Source organism: Podarcis erhardii (assembly GCF_964252035.2).
Source record: "Podarcis erhardii genome assembly, chromosome: 12".
NCBI classification, from domain to species: Eukaryota; Metazoa; Chordata; class Lepidosauria; order Squamata; family Lacertidae; genus Podarcis; species Podarcis erhardii.
The window spans coordinates 21828211-21841092 of NC_138513.1; the positions used below are offsets into that span (position 1 = coordinate 21828211).

Sequence of the window (12882 nt, forward strand, 5' to 3'; positions counted from 1 at the left end):
CAGCTTTAGCCCAGCTGTGCCGCTATCTGGACAGGGATAGCCTAATTTCTGTTGTCTATGCTCCGATAACCTCTAGGCTAGAATACTGTAATGCATTATATGTGGAGCTCCCTCTGAAGACAGTTTAGAAACCTCAGCTGGTGCAAAATTCAGTGAGGCAAGATGGTTTGAGCGTATTACACCAATCTTGGTCTGACTGCCAATTAGTTTCCAGGCCCAATTAAATGACTCAGTACTGCAATACTTCAAGGACTGCCTCTCCTTATGAACCTACCTGGACCCTGCAACCATCATCTGAGACCCTTCTTCATGTGCTGTCTCCATGAGAGATCTGGAGGATGGCAATATGAGAAAGGGCCTTTTCTGCAGTGGCTCCCTGTTTGCACAATCCTCTCCCCAGGGAGGCTCACCTTGCCCCTTCATTATACCTATTTAGGCACCGGGTGAAAACATTCCTCTTCAACCATGCCTTTGGCTGATTAGCATTCTATGGCCTTTTACATGTGTTGGGTTGGGTTTTTTGTTTTGTTTTGTTCTTGGTTTTGTTATGTATTTTGTATTTTTATGCTGTGAACCACACCATGAGATCTTCGGACGAAGGGCAGTATACAAATTTAATTGATGATAATAATAATGCATACAAGAAAACCATAATATAATTTTAAAATCAGATTAAAAACAGACATGTCATTGCATTTTAACTGTTACAGAATATGACTAAGGTCAGCATAAACTAGCACCAGACTAGCAATTAAAAGCAACAGTCAGAAGGTAGGTCTTCACACCCTTTTTAATTTGTTAAGGAATGGACCCTGCCTAACTTTGTGCAGAATTGAGTGCCGTAATTGTAGGGCCACTGCTGAGAAGGCCCTGTTCCGTGTGCCCACTAACCTAAGAGTCTTTGTAGGTGTGCACTTAAGTAGGGTATGTGAAGCAGGGGCAGATTACTGGCTAGCTGCTAGAGGAGAAAAAAACAGTCAATCGTGTGGGCGGTTGGGGAGAGGTAGAATGGATCTGGCTAGCCACTGCACAGTTAAATGTTGCAATTTGCTACCACAATGTGTGTTGATGGCCAACTTATGTGGCTTTAAAAGCAGATTGGGTAAATCCATTGGCTATCAATGGATGCTGGTCACAGTAGCTGTATTATGTTACCTCCAGGACCAGGTGCCTCTGAATAGCTGCTGAATAGCAGCAGTCGGAGAGAACCAGGGCACTCAGTTCCTGCTTGTGGCTTTCCACTGGGGGGGACGGGACAAGATGCTGGAATTTGATAGGCTTTTGCTTAGTGGCTCTTCTTAGTCCAGCCTCGTCCTTGTGAATTTCCTCTAAAACTTCTATTCATGTAAGCCAACAGTGGGGGGGGGGTGGCCTTCCAAATGTTGCTGGAACTACAAATTCCATCCCTATCGGCCATGCTGGCTGGGGCTGATGAGAATTGAAGTTCACCAACATCTGGAGGACCATAGGTTCCTCACTCCCTTACGTAAACAGTGGGCACACTGCTTTTTAGTATAACAGGCTTATTTAAAGAACGTGTGCATCCTTTGGCTACAGAGGGTTTAATTTAAATGTGGGTTTAATTTCACAGAATGGATGGAATGTTTTGGCCCCAATCCAGTGGATCCAGTACACATGCAGATGGCCACATGAAGCCCCATCTGTTAACCATACAGAGTTCAGGGTTGGGGACACCACCACCCATGCAATGGGTGCCTGCACAGGACTTTCCCCAACATAAAAACCATGGGTAATATTAATATAAATTTATTTCTCATACTCTGCCCATCTGACTGGGTTGCCAACAAATACACAGGAAAAACAACAACAACAAACATTAAAACTTACCTATACAGGGTTGCCTTCATATGTCTTCTGGAAGTCAGATAGTTGTTTATTTCCTTGATATCTGAAAGGAGGGTGTTTCACAGGGAGGGTGCCACCACCAAGAAGGCCCTCTGCCTGGTTCCCTGTAACTTCACTTCTCGCAGCGAGGGAACCACCAGAAGGCCCTCAGAGGTGGAGCTCAGTGTCTGGGCTGCATGATGGAGGTGGAGACACTCCTTCAGGTATACAGGGAACTGAGGCCGTTTAGGGTTTTAAAAATCAGCACCAACACTTTGAGAAAACAGGGAAACACCTCTGCTAAGTTGAAGAGGTGCTGCCACACAGGCATGCATAGCTCCAAAGGAAACAATGTACATTATTCATCCTCCCCACTTTTAGAATGTTTTTTAATTGTGCCTCTGACCTATTTACATAAAACAATAAGGAATATTCATTTAACCCCGGTAAACCCACACATTAAAAACAAGTCGCCATAAAATTTATTAAAATGCAACCAGCAGTTTTAAAACGCATCTACGTAATAAAATTCCACGTTAAAAATATACAAATGTGTGCAGGCTTTTAGATATACATATAGCCTGCGCAAATTTGTTTATTGTATAGGCTCTGTCTTCTCATTCATCATATATATGATGAATGAGAAGACAGAGCCGATTGCGAATATAACATTTATTAACGTATAAGCAAAGCCAGCAGTCTTAAAACGCACGTGCCCGTTAACACTACAAATTGGAGATAGGTAGCCGTGTTGGTCTGCCATGGTCAAAACAAAATAAAAAAATTCCTTCCAGTAGCACCTTAAAGACCAACTGAGTTAGTTCTAGGTATGAGCTTTCGTGTGCATGCACACTTCTTCAGATACTGAAGAAGTGTGCATGCACACGAAAGCTCATACCTAGAACTAACTCAGTTGGTCTTTAAGGTGCTACTGGAAGGAATTTTTTTATTTTGTTTTGACTACAAATTGGTGCAGGTTTAGCAAACTTCAGGAGCGGATGAGTCGACTGCGCTCGAGCCAGCCTTGCAATCCTGAGCCCGGGGGATGGAGAGCAGGGAGCGCCCCCCCCCCGTGTTTCACCTGGTCAGCTGGGGCGGCCTCCCGGCGAGGGGGCGTCTCGCTCCCCGGGCTGCGTCTGGCGACGAGCGAAGGCGGAGCAGCGACGGGGGGAGGCCCGCAGCTAGGGGGAGCTCCTCCGGCCGCCGCCGCCGCCGCCTTGCGCGCCCAAGCTGGTTGCCTTTCATAGGCTTGTGCCGGCGAGTCCCTCCTCCCTCCCTCCCCCCCCCCCACCTTCCCCCCGTGATGGCGGAGGACAGCGAGTCCGCCGCCAGCCAGCAGAGCCTCGAGCTGGACGACCAGGACACCTGCGGCATCGACGGCGACAATGAAGAGGAGACGGAGCACTCCAAAGGGTAGGGACGCCACCCTCCTCCGCCCAGCCCGGCGCAGCTGCGCTCGCCTCGCCTGCAGCCCGGCGCCGGAGCCCGGGTGGGCCCGGCCTGGCGGGCGGGTCGGTGGGTGGGCAGCCAGCTCCGCCGACGGCTCCCTGCGGCATTGGCGGCGCGCGGCGTGGCCCGGGGAAGGCGGCGGCGGCCCAGGCGGGAGGCAGCGCGCAGGCCACGCGGGTGCAAGCGGCCGCCTTGGGCTCGGCCGCCGCTTTTGTGTGCGGTGGGAAGGCAGAGCGAGCCGCTCCCCTGCGCGCCTTGGGCGGGCGGAGGGGCGCGGGGCCCAGCGGCGGCGGCGGCGGCTCCTGCTGCAGCTGCCGGGTGGCCGCGGAGGAGGCAGGGTGCAAGCCGGGGTCCCTCCACGCGGACCCGACGCCTCCCTCGCCCGGCCCTTGGCCTGGCATTTGCTGCAGCTGGCGAGCAAGGGAGTCTGCTTGGGAAGGTGGCCTGGCCGCCCTCTGCACTCGCCGCAGCCGCCGCAGCAGCAGCCGCCCCCCTTCCGCGGTTGCCTCTTTCTCTTCCCCCACCTTCCCGCGTGCTTCCTTTGTGGACAGTCTCTCGTGTTTTGCAGCCGTTTGTCTGCCGTTCAGAAGGGCGCCGTCAACATCCCTCAGTGCAGACCGAGTTGGCCCTGAACGCCTTTTATCACACACACCTACATACACACAGAGCTAAATCCGGCTGCAAGGATATGGCCCCTCGCTTGCTCCCCCCACCCCGGGAGAGGGAAGGGCTGTTTGCACCGCTAAAGTGTCTGGGAGTGGTACCAGTCTCTGATGGATTGATGCAGAACCCAGGGATGTGGTCCACTCCATCACTCCCATGGAAATTAGGTTGCAGTGGGTTATCTGTAGCCCTGCTGACATCCCCCATCCCTCAAAGTCTTTCTTGCACGTAAAGCAAAGAATGTGTGACTTCTCTAGCCAGAAAAAAACTGTAATCTATAATAAATAGGGTTTGGAGGAGAAAACTTGTATCAAAGAGTTATATGCAGTGTGTGGTTGGTTCTGAAAGCCGCAGCTCAGCTCTGATGCAGATAGAGGTAAAAGCCGGTAAACACATTGAGCATGCACAGAGTGCTTTTTAATATTATGGTTGATTCACTAATCAAGCCCTCATTTAAGTTGAAAGGGCTCGGGAGGGCTGAACTTGCAGTCAGGTGTAAAGCACCTAGGGAGATTTCTGCTTCAGTGATATTTTCTTTTTGCAAATGTACCTGCTATGCATACATATACAGTGGTACCTTGAGTTAAGTACTTAATTCGTTCTGGAGGTCCGTTCTTAACCTGAAACTGTTCTTAACCTGAGGTACCACGTTAGCTAATGGGGCCTCCCACTGCCGCTGCGCGATTTCTGTTCTTATCCTGAAGCAAAGTTCTTAACCCGAGGTACTATTTCTGGGTTAGCGGAGTCTGTAACCTGAAGCGTCTGTAACCTGAGGTACCACTGTACAGTCAGCAAGCTGAGTGGTTCCAACTAGAAAAATCAATGAGGGGAAAAGTAGTTGTTTTCCCAGGTTAGTAACTACCTATCATGGGAAATGTGTTGGGTGCTAACTGACCAATTCGCTTGTGTTGCTGTGCAGACTCTCCTGAATCTGATAGTCAGACTTAGGATGCAATCCTTCCTTCCAGGTATGCAGGTTGGGAGAGCTTAGGATGTGCAATATAATCTTGTCCCATCTCCTCCTACCACTGGCTGAACTTAAGCTGGCATAAATAACTTTTCCTGATGTTTCTGCTTAGGCCGGCTGAGGGACAGCTCATGGAAGTTAAGCCAGTGGAAGCTGCACAGGTCCAGGACCAAAAAGGGGCATTTAAAGGGTATGGAAGGGGCATGTTGGAGATACGTAGAGAGATAAACAAAGTTACACTGCCTTCTAATTTCCTCTGTTCCCTGGTCTCGCTCACAGAGCATGGCATAACTTGCACCACCAGAAATGCAGGTTTCACTAAATTCAGCACCTAGGAGGTCTTTGAAAGGGCAGGAAACACAGTTAGGATGCAGCTTATCTTCTATATAGAGGATGTACCACCATATCTGCCTGTTTAGGGTTGATCTGTTATATGAAGAAGGAGCTGTGTTTTTAGATCATGGGTGAGCCAGACCCTCACCTTCATGATCAAACCCTTTGAGCCCGGGCAAAGGAAATTAGGCTCTGCTGGCAAAGTCACAGGGATCTGCAGGAGCTACTGGTCAGCTCATTGGCGCTGCTTTCAAACTGTGTGCAACGGTGGGTTTGCAGGCACTGCCAGCGAGCTCTTTGGTGGCACCTGCAAACCCTGCCTTCATACATGATGCCAGGTGTAGGGCAGATAGCTATGGCTGGTGCATCTTCTTATTTCTGACATTGGTGCCACAACAAGCAACAACTAAAGCGGAATTGGGGGAGCCTCTGGTCCACATGCCAAATTTGTGTCTAATTTGGCCTGCTGGATCAGACCAGTGGTCCAGCTAGCCCAACATCCTCTTTCCACAGTGGCCAGCCTGATAGATGCCTGTATGAGATCTACAAGTAGGACAAGAACACTCTTCCCTCCTGTAGTTTCCGGCATCTGGTGTTCAGAAGCAGACAACCTCTGGCCATAGAGGGCAGACCATGGCCTCCGTCATGGCTAGTAGCCATTGATCCTCCATAAATTTGTCTGAACTTACAAAGCCATCCAATTGGGTGGCCATCACTGCATCTTGTGGTATTGACATTAGAACATAGGAAGGTGCCTCGTACCTTGGTTCATCTTAGGATTTCCAAAAGTAATAAACAGTGACTATTTAGGGCAGGTATGAGGAACCTCAGTCTGGGTGCCAGAACTCTCTCTGTGGCCTCTCCCCAGGCCACACAGCCTCTCTAGCCACACCCCTCATCAGTCCTGATATGTGCTGTCCTTGATTGTGGCTTTTTTTTTTGCCTGGCTGATATGTTGTATTCTTATTTTGCATTTTTCTGTTGTGAACCTCTCAGGAGGTGTCTTCAGATGAAGGATGGTAGAATAATAATAATAATAATAATAATAATAATAATAATAATGTGTCCTTGCTAATGTTTCCTGCTGTTTGGATGAATAGAGAGGGCTGTGTGAATGTGCAGAAACTTGCCCACTGGAAAAGGTTCCCCACCTCTGCTCTAGGGTTTTACACAGGAGTCTTTTTCAGCTGTGTTTGGAGAAGGCGGGGACTGAACTTGGCAGCATGTGCCCAACCACTGGACCCAGGTTGTGTCCAGTGTATAATGGGAAACACCTCATTTCAGTTTGACTTCATCAGGGGAAAGCCCTTTTGCAACCCAAAACTATTTAACCCTGTGTCTCGCAAATGGGAAGTATGATTCATGGGCTTTAAGAGAAGTCACTTCTTACACTTTCCCCTTCTTTTTCTCAGATATGTTGGTTTCTTTTTATTTTTTAAAAAAAGCTTCTAGTGTTTGAAAGAGAGGCATTCAGATTTTCCTAACTCAGATAAATTGTCTAAAATTAAAGGCAACTACACAAATAAAGCTGGAGGGCTGGAAAACAAGATTGTCTTGTTGCTCAGCAGACGTAAAATGTTTGCCAAGGGAATAAATGTGCTTTGCTGTTGAAAGAAGAAGTTAAGTTGTGGCAGAAGCAAAAGTATTAGATGATGCTTAGAGGTGTATCGAATCATCTTAGCAGGTGCCTTCTGCGTCCTTCTGGCCAATGCACAGATTATACAAGACAAACTTGGGGTTTGCCCACTGAGTAGACACTTGGTGAGCTGCAGATTTAGTACACCCTGATTACAAGTATGTTTGTCACTCTCACATTTATTGCTAAAATGTCCTGGGTGTATTTTCCCACACAGCTCTCTCCCCATCCACTTTAAGATCTGTCAGCAAAGTCCTGCTTCAGATAATACCATCTTCTGTGGATGTTAATATCAGCATCTACTTGGAGCAGGGCCTTTTCAGTATCTGCCCCCAAACTGTGGAATGCTTTGCTTCAAGGAGGTGCATTTGGCCCCATAACATCTGGCAATGGAGGAATATTTTTGCTCCACAAGCACTTTGGTAGTAAGGCCTCTGTTAATTGGAAGTGATATCCTAGGACAGCGAGGAAACCTCTGGCTCGTGGGTCTCATTATGGCTTCCAGTCCTCCCCATTTGGCATGGCAGACCCATTTTGGCCAAGCCACAGCCCCTGCCAGTCATTGGACATCATGACATTGGACGTTGCCAGGTCAAAAGGTAGCTGGACTGACCAGCTGGACTTCAGAAGCATGGCACACCTGGCTTGTGTGGAGAGGCAGATTTGAGAATTGATGGATTCTGTGGCTATTTGGCTTCCATTTTTTTTTATCTTGCTTGTTTGGTTTTTGTTCTGTTTTAAGATTGCCTCTTGGCATCAGTAATGCCTGTTTTGTTTTTATTCTTTAAACAGCTTTGGGGATTAGATAGAACTGTTGTAAATTTAGTTAAATAAATAAAACCGTAATGGATGATGATTCCCCTAGGCTCCTTATTCATTTTGGTTAAAGGATTTCTGAAGCTCACTGGTGTCTTGAAAGCCTGGGACCTGCTAGGTATCCACTGTCTTTGCAAACATTTTACAAGTATGCTGTGTGTATCCTCTTTAAAGGGTAATTTCAGCTCTCCATAGACTCCAGCTGTATCATTCAATTTGCACTATGCTGCTGAGATAACAAGAACTAATTAGAGCAGGGGTAGGCAACCTAAGGCCCATGGGCCAAACATCTCTCCAAAGTTTTCCCCAGCTTTTCTTTTCTATGCTTTGCTTCGCAATTTTCTTGAAATGCAGTTGCTTAAACTGAATGCCCCTCCTTTGTGCTAAATCAGCTGAAATGCACAAGGCCCCTGGGTCAGCTGAAGTCCATCCAAATAAGGAACTGGATGGGCTTGGGATCCTGAGGTTGCACCACAGTGCCTGACATCTACATGAAGCTGCCTTATACAGAGTCAGGCCATAAATCCACTTAGCTGAATATTGACTGCTGCCACAGGGAACAGTACTTTTAAATCAAGATGCAGAGGACTGAATCCAGTAATTTCTAGATGTGAAACGTGTGCTCTAACACTGAGGTATGGCACTCTAAAAAGGCCCCACTCAAAGGCTTCATCTTGTAATCAAAGTATTTGGCTTAATATCTCCCATAAGGCTATTCTCTCAGTGTGTAGATGACAGCACAGCTTACTGACCTCTGGTTTCTATGGGTGTAATTCAGATGAAGGAGCCCAATGCCAGTAGTAAGAGAGGCCAGGCAGTCTAGACCCGAGGAGGCTCGTAAATAGCCACTAGCCTGGTTGTTGGTGGTAAGGAAAAATTGCTTCCAGGTGATCAGTCAACAACCCATGGAAGCATATGGACATTTGAACTATGCTTCTTTTGGACCATAGGTGTGCTCCAAATAACTAATGACAGTATTCAAAAATCCATATTAGGACAATGTCTTTATTAGGTCGACCGAAGCATTACAAAATGGTGTGCGAGCTTTCATGTTCACCAGGCGAGATGGTATACGATTGTGGGGGGAGTTGGCTGATGCAGGAGCTGTGGGTAGAATCTGCATTTAGTCACAGTCTTAAGATGGAATGTGGGAGGAGGTAGCAGCCATTCAGATGAGGCTCTTGTTTGGTGTGTTACAGGTTTCAAGTTGTATTGGGAAGAAACATACAATAGTTAATGTCCCAGTTTTGAAAATACAAAATCCAGCTGTTACCTAGATTTGTCTCCATCCTTAGGCAATACACATAGGCCCTTGACAGATGGAAGACAGCAAAAATAGGCAAATTTTCACATCAACAAAACTGCAGATCAGTTTAGCTAGGTGAAAAATAATTTATAGAAGCCGAGTTAGGGAGCTTTACCTAATAATTGGAGGGAACATTCCCTCAGAGAATAAAGTCCCATCTTCCTTTTAAAAAAAATGTATATGTATGTAAGGGCTTGTAAAAATTCTTGCTTTTTAATTTATTTATAAAGCTCATCTAGGAAGGCTGACTCTACCGTAACTATTGGAGTTGCCTCTGGCTATGTCCCTGCCTCTCAATAGGTCTGCTTTTTAAAAAATCAGTATTAGTTTGGAATTAAATTGCTGCCAGCAGTTTCTCCCCTGGGGTGTTTGAAATAATCGGTGTGCAAAGTTCTGAGGGCCAGACTCTGTACACCTGATCAGAATTAGGTTGGGTTAAAATACACCCCCCCCTTTTTCATTCTTCTTTTTTTAAAAAATTAAAAAATTCCTTTCAGTAGCACCTTAGAGACCAACTAAGTTTGTTATTGGTATGAGCTTTCATGTGCATGCACACTTCCTCAGATACAATTTTTTAAGACAGCCTTGTTCACTCATCCTAATTTAACGCAAGGGACTATGGCATAGCTGCGGCTTTCTTTTTGTCATGAAGACAAATCAGGTTTTCAACCCCTGTTTTCCTTTCTGCAAACAGAAGTGCAAAATGTATTGGTTGGAGTGAAAAGTTCACTGCTGAAATAAATGTGCAAGTAGGCTGCAAGCAGAAGTAGTTATGAACACTTCGTCTGCCTTGTAAAGAAGTTGTTAAAAGCTACTAACCTTCCCTCCCCCCCCCCCAAAAAAAACCCAGTTCACTTTGTTTTTGTGCTGGACACAGAGGAGAGACCATCTTTCCTCTACGAGCCTCCTTACAACTTCGTATGCAATTCCTTGTCACTTATGGCGACTGCACAAATATTTTAAAACAAATCTGATTCAGCTGGTTTTTTAAAAAATTGCATTTATATGCTCAGGGTGGGTTACATGGGGTTTGGGGCAGTCTCCAACCCAGACCTGCTTAAAGTGCAACACAATTGCATGCTGTTAGGCCTGATGCTGTCCAGATGTTTTGTACTGCAACTCATCAGCTGTGGCACCAGGTTCGCAAAAGTTGTGCTTTGCTACTCTCTAGGTCCAGCTCGTATACACACCTGTGCCCAAGGATGAGAATTAGGTTGGTTCATAATCACTGGGCTTGATAACAACTTGCCACAGTAGGAGTCCAGAGCCACTATATGGGCACATGGAATTGATGTTGTAGCTCCTTTGGATCCTGGCTGTTGATTCTGTCACTTCTACAGTATGCATATAGCAAGGTGCCTTGTTCCATCAATTGCCTAGTGTTACGGGGCAGTGAATCATACCATTCACTTGTTGAAATTTGTTGAGCATAGCGATGCATCCTCAGTAAATAAGCAAATGACAGGAATACATCAGCAATTACTAATGAGGGATGGGGTTCAGTAAATAAAAGCACAATGGAATTGATTGCCTCTCGTTCCTCAAAATGCAGAAAAATGTATACCTTGTATGTCATGAAAAGGAACAAATTATTGGGCTGGTTCATATTTAATGCTAACCATGATTTAGTGCTGAGGGAACAAGCAGGCAAAGCACAGGGACCATGAGCTTTGCTTATGCATGTAGCATGAAACCATGTTTAGGGACACGGGTGGCGCTGTGGGTTAAACCACAAAGCCTAGGGCTTGCTGATCAGAAGGTCAGCGGTTCAATTCCCCGCAACAGGGTGAGCTCCCATTGCTCGGTCCCAGCTCCTGCCAACCTAGCAGTTCGAAAGCATGAAGTGCAAGTAGATAAATAGGTACCGCTCCGGCGGGAAGGTAAACAGTGTTTCCGTGTGCTGCTCTGGTTCGCCAGAAGCGGCTTAGTCATGCTGGCCACATGACCTGGAAGATGTATGCCGGCTCCTTCGGCCAATAAAGCGAGATGAGCGCCGCAACCCCAGAGTCAGTCATGACTGGACCTAATGGTCAGGGGTCCCTTTACCTTAGCGATATGCAGTATTCAAAATTAGCCAGGCATATTTTGCACCTGAGAAGGTGCCTGGGTGCCAGGATGGCGCCTGACATCTCCACCATCTGGAGGTACATGCCAGGGGATCATTGGATCTGGACTGCTCTCACACACAAATACCATATCCTGTAGGAATAAGCCAATATACATGTGGGCTATCCCTGGATAAAGTGCCTTTTCTGCTTTTAAGTTCTCAAAGCTCTTACCCTAACTTAAGATTGTCATCTGAACTAGTCAGATGTTTAACTGAGAATCAATCACAGCCGTTCCATCATTTGGAAAATAAGACTTTAGAGCTGCCTGGCCCCAAAATGGCAACTAGACATTCCGTTTTGGTGACTGCAACCTTGGTTTAAGGAGCCATTTGGCCCCTAGCTTATATATCTGAGTTTCTGACACTGGATGCAAGAACTAGCACATTGTATGAATATTTTGAGTTGCTGCTGAGGGTTTTTGACATATTAAGTAAGAGTAGATTTGGTGCCCTCCAGATACTGTAGAAATGAAAGTCGCATCAGCACCAGTCAGCACAGCAGTGGTCTAGGATGGTGGGAGTTTGAGCTCAACAACATCACAGGCTCTCCATCCTGGTTTTAAGGGGAGGACCATAAAATCAGAATGGGAACCTGTGGCCTCCAGATGTCGTTGGACTCCAAACTCCCTCCATCTCTGACCACCAACATCTCAAGGGCACCACCCTGGCTATATGAAGAGTCAATATGTTTAAAAGGAAACCAATTCACAGCAGAGGATGTTATAGAGAGGACATGACTCAGAGATGGTGGTAGTTATAGTCTGACAACATTTCGAAGGCAACACTGTGATAGAGGATTGCGGGGCAGGGTTAGGTTCCTAGGCTCCATCATAAATTCTTCAAGGAACCAGATAGTAGGCCTACCTAGCTAATGGAAATTTCAGATAAAATGGGCTTACTTTCAAAATGAAATAGGAGGCCTAACTGTAGTTCTGTGTTTAGGGTTCGGGAGCACCAGTGGAAATTTTCATCACCACCCACTGCACAAAACAAAACAAAGAAACCTACCCTCATCTTCCCAGAATTTGTTGCGAGGGGTAAAGCCATAGCAGTTAAACTGGTAGAAAACCAAAATAGATTTGCTCTGTGTGTGAGTAATTGGGAAGCATAACAGTAACAGGTATCTTCCAGCAACACAGAAAGCCTTTTGCTGTTAACTACCAGGAAATTTTTTTATCCAGTATCCGGTGCCATTTTTTGCATGCACCGATGTGCAGAGAAAGGTTTGCAAGCGAATAATGCTGCTTAAAAGATGTGATCATGTCAAATTCCTTGCTGTATTTAGAATCTCCTGCTTTTGTGGTACTGAGCACACAATCCCTTTTGATCTCAAGCTTCAAGGGAGGGGACGACTGCAATCTCTCTTTCATTCCATGGTGTGACGCGAACATTTAAATGAAGACATTTCCCCCTAGGTTGACATTTTAAAATTAGGTTATATGCTGATGACCACAAAGCAGTTTCGTGATTCTGTGGAGGTGTGGTAAAAATAGTCCTGTGCAGAGCAGACGAGGCCACATAAACTTGATACAGAAAATAATGATATCATAGATGTCTGTGAAGGATACAGGTATCAGCATTTTTCAAATATGATCTGTTCTGCTGGATGCTGGGAGTGTATGCAGTGCAATTCAGATAGCTGAGTCTTACATTTTTTTCTTCCCAAAGAACCTCATTCTATTATGTTTCACTACAAAGAAGGTACTTCCATGTGAGGGTTGCATTTTGGGGACAGGGGATGGAATTGTTTTGGGGAGGGA

The 12882-nt window shown here is 46.3% G+C and overlaps 1 protein-coding gene across 4 annotated transcripts in view; it reads left to right on the forward strand.

The window, feature by feature from the left end:
• The first annotated feature begins 3133 nt into the window (after window positions 1-3133).
• Window positions 3134-12882, forward strand: part of NMT2 (N-myristoyltransferase 2) — a 30871-nt gene continuing 21122 nt past the window's right edge. For all 4 annotated transcript variants that reach the window (XM_081834903.1, XM_081834904.1, XM_081834905.1 and 1 more), the window contains exon 1: window positions 3134-3258. In XM_081834903.1, the coding sequence (XP_081691029.1) occupies window positions 3149-3258 (110 nt within the window). In that variant the 5' untranslated portion in view covers window positions 3134-3148. The remainder of the gene's footprint in view (window positions 3259-12882) is intronic.